Raw genomic sequence first — 4,295 nt, 5'->3', positions numbered from 1 at the left:
AAATATTTTAAGAAAGTTATTATGGTAAGTCCCTATGGTATGAACAAATAGTATGTATTTACTTAGCCTGTGCACTTGGAACGAATTCTATTAGGAATTGGTGGGATTCATTCTAAGTGTGGCGGTAACTACTCCGGATGTACGGTATAGCCGAGCCGGGGTGTTACAAGTTGGTATCAGAGCCTAGGTTAGAACCAATGTCGAGTCAGCTTAGGTTTGTTAAGATTAACCTAATNCAGGACTGGAACGAAAGCCGGGTAGCATAAAAAGGCGGTATTTTACTCTACTTTATAGAATCTTACGATTCTTATTGTTGAATAAGCATGAATAATATCTGTGATTTTCTACATGTGTTAATCCTTGCTTAGGATTATTATAAGTTGTTAGCATAATGTGTTGATTATCATTATGCTGTGATTGAAGCCCTTACTTAATGGGTAAGTTTAAGAAAATGTTAGGAAGTACAGTATAGAACTTGAGTAATATCTAAGTTGCTATACTAATTGTTTAACTAGTTAACTTTTAGAGAATCCTATGTTAAGACGCTAACTTAAAATTGTCATTCAGTGAGAATGCCACCGCGACGTAATGTACCCGTTGGTAACGACGATAATATTTCGGCGATAGACCGCATGGCCCAAGCAATGGAGCGAATGGCTGAGTTCATGATGGCTCAGCAAGTTCAGAACCAGAATCAGGGACAGCCACGGGTCGATATCGCTAAGTCTATAGCAAATCGGCAACCGCCATACTACGCCGGGGAAAAAGACCCGGTGATCTTAGAAGAGTGGATTCGGACGTTTGACAAGTTACTTAACGCAGTGAATTGTCCTGCGAATCAGCGAGTGCCTTCTGCAGTGTACTACTTGACGAAAGCTGCTGACAACTGGTGGTCAACAGTTGGACCTGATCTACTACAAGACCCAGGGTTTGGCTGGGAAGAATTCAAGGTAGAATTGCGAGGGCAATTTTATACCGAGCGCATAAAAGGGATTAAATGCGAGGAGTTTCTTCGACTGAAACAGAAGGGAGCAACAATTCAAGAATACCATGATCAATATGTGGAACTAATGCGTTTTGCTCAGGAAATTGTACCTGATGAGGCAAGCAAGGCGAGAAGATTTGTTCGAGGGTTGGATTGGAGCATAAGAGGAATGATCGCGCCTTTCATGTGCTCTACTTTGAAGGAAGCATATGATAGAGCCTCAGATCATTATCAAGTATACCTGGATCAGCAGGAGGTTTACGGCCGAAACAAAAGAAAAGCTAATAATAAACCACAGAGGTTCTCGGCAGTAAACAAGAAAGTGAACCTAGGAAGCTTTACTCCAACAACTGGAATGAGAAGGGAAGGAACCAATTGGGGAAATCGTTCTGCTTGTCGATGGTGTGGGAGGAATCATCCCGGGGAGAATTGTCAAGGGATGAAGGTTAAATGTTACATCTGTGGTCGTTTGGGGCACAAATCTTTTGAGTGTCAAAGTCGAGTAGACAGCCCGCAGAAACCTCTGCAGCATGAGAACCAAGAGAGGAGATTCAACGGGAATAATGGTCAAAGGCCTGCTGGGACAGAAATGAGGCGAACTAATTTCCAACCAGCAAATCTGGGAAGACCTATGAACACCACACCGAATTCCAATCATAAAGGAAAACAAGTGATCGGAGAGAGCAGTACCGGGAATCAAGGCAGGATCTACGTCGTCAACAGCGCTCAGGCTCAAGCTGGCGACGCCGTAACTGGTACATTTTTCATAAATTCAGTACCTGGATTAGTGCTATTTGACACAGGAGCTACCAACTCGTTTATATCATCTACATTTGCTGATAGATTGAATTTAAAGCCTACTATTGAGTTAGATCTAAATGTCAAAACTGCCTCAGGAATAATAGTAGCCTGTAGAGATGGTTACGAGAACGTTATAATAGAAATAGCCGGAGTTAATTGTCCCGGAAACCTCGTTCGTTTCGAACTAGAGGGCATTGATGTAGTGCTCGGGATGGATTGGTTAAATAAGTACAAAGCACAGATCGTGTGCAATGAGCGAAAAGTCGTCCTACGAGGACCGAAAGGAAAGAGAATAATCTATCGAGGAATTGACAAGCAACCTGAGCCAAGGTTGTTGACAACACAGAAATTGAAGAAGTACGCGCACCAGGGATGTGAAGTATATCTCTGCTTAGTGCAAGGTATCGAAGGAGAAGAACTGGAGATCGACCGAATTCCGATCGTACGCGAATTTCCTGATGTATTCCCTGACGATCTTACGGAGATGCCACCAGAAAGAGAAGTGGAATTCACCATTGATTTGATACCAGGAATCTCATCAATCTCGAAAGCACCTTACCGAATGGCACCTAAGGAAATGGAGGAACTGAAGGCACAATTGGAGGAATTACTAGAGAAAGGATTTATTAGACCAAGTGTATCGCCTTGGGGTGCACCGGTGCTATTCGTTAAGAAGAAGGATGGGAGTCTGAGGCTGTGCATTGATTATAGGGAACTTAATCGAGTCACAATAAAGAACAAGTACCCGTTACCTAGGATCGATGACTTGTTCGACCAGCTGAAAGGAGCGGGCGTATTTTCAAAGATTGATTTACGGTCGGGGTATCACCAAGTGCGAGTTGCAAAAGAGGATGTGCCTAAGACGGCGTTTCGAACAAGATATGGGCACTATGAATTTACGGTCATGCCATTTGGAGTGACTAATGCCCCAGGAACATTCATGGATTTGATGAATCGAATTTTCCTCCCGTATCTGGATAAATTCGTTGTCGCTTTTATAGATGATATCCTAGTCTATTCAAAGACACCGGAGGACCATGAGAAACATCTTCGGATAGTGTTGCAGACATTAAGAGAAAAGAAACTTTTTGCGAAATTGTCAAAGTGCGAATTTTGGAAGAGAGAAGTCTCTTTTCTTGGTCACATAATCACTGAGGAAGGGATAGCGGTAGACCCGACCAAAATACGGGCAGTAATTGAATGGGAAGCGCCCAAATCAATTACAGAAATTCGCAGTTTCTTAGGTTTAGCGGGTTATTATCGAAGATTCGTTCAAGATTTTTCCAAGATAGCTAGACCGCTAACAAACCTGCTCAAAAAGACGACCAAGTATAATTGGAGCGAAGAATGTGAACAGGCATTCCAAGAACTTAAGAAAAGGTTAACAACTGCTCCAGTGTTGACCTTACCGGTTGGGACAGAAGGATATGAGTTGTACACTGATGCATCTCATAAAGGACTTGGATGCGTCTTAATGCAAAATGGAAGGGTAATAGCTTATGCTTCTCGTCAATTAAAATCTCATGAAGTTAATTACCCGACACATGATTTAGAATTAGCAGCGGTAGTGTTTGCTCTCAAAATTTGGCGACACTATCTCTATGGGATCTCATGTAAAATTTTCACGGACCACAAGAGTTTGAAGTATATCTTCACTCAGAGAGACCTTAATCTAAGACAAAGAAGGTGGTTGGAGTTGATTAAAGATTATGACTTGGAAATTCAATACCAAGAGGGTAAAGCAAACAAGGTGGCTGATGCTTTGAGTCGAAAATCAAACCACGCTCTTTGGATATTACCCGAACAACTATGTAAGGATTTTCAAAGACTCAATCTGGAGGTAAAAATGAGTGGACAGGTGGAAGAAGAAATGAAATTATATTATATGTCTGCTACTCTAACCTTATTTGAAGAAATTAAGCAAGCACAAGTAGAGGATGATTGGATAAAGAACATCAAGGAAAAGATGGTAAACGGAAAACATGGTTCATTTGAATTACACCCAGATGGGAGTGTCAAATTCCAAGGTAGGTGGATAATACCAAAAGGGTGTAAGAAGATAATCGAACAATTAATGAAGGAAGGCCATAATACACCCTATTCAGTTCATCCTGGTGGGGATAAACTGTACAAGGACTTGAAACAAAACTTCTGGTGGTCAGGCATGAAGAAGGATGTAGCTGAATTCGTGGCTAGATGCCTGAATTGTCAGAAGGTTAAGGCAGAAAGAAGTAAACTGAAAGGATTACTGCAACCATTAGAGATTCCGCAATGGAAATGGGATTCAATCTCTATGGATTTCGTGGGAGGATTGCCTAGAACTAAGTCTGGAAATGATCAAGTGTGGGTCATTGTAGATCGATTGACCAAAACAGCAAGATTCATTCCAATGAACAAGGCATGGTCAATGGAAAAGTTAGCGAAAGCGTATATTAAACACGTGGTTAGATATCACGGAGTGGCACAGGATATTGTTTCGGACAGAGACTCACGATTCCTGTCACGATTC

At 41.8% G+C, this 4,295-nt stretch overlaps 1 protein-coding gene across 1 annotated transcript in view; it reads left to right on the top strand.

Annotated features, from left to right (window-relative positions):
• Positions 1-644: 644 nt before the first annotated feature.
• The window catches only part of LOC116001072, a 38,664-nt gene continuing 35,013 nt past the window's right edge, over positions 645-4,295 (top strand). Inside the window, exons 1-3 of the mRNA XM_031240973.1 lie at positions 645-2,378; positions 2,460-3,755; positions 4,002-4,229. Of these exons, the coding sequence (XP_031096833.1) occupies positions 645-2,378; positions 2,460-3,755; positions 4,002-4,229 (3,258 nt within the window). The remainder of the gene's footprint in view (positions 2,379-2,459; positions 3,756-4,001; positions 4,230-4,295) is intronic.

Source organism: Ipomoea triloba, chromosome 13, assembly GCF_003576645.1.
Source record: "Ipomoea triloba cultivar NCNSP0323 chromosome 13, ASM357664v1".
Taxonomy (NCBI): Eukaryota; Viridiplantae; Streptophyta; class Magnoliopsida; order Solanales; family Convolvulaceae; genus Ipomoea; species Ipomoea triloba.
Note: the sequence above shows the minus strand (reverse complement) of the source record. Positions and strands in the feature narration are given on the sequence as shown.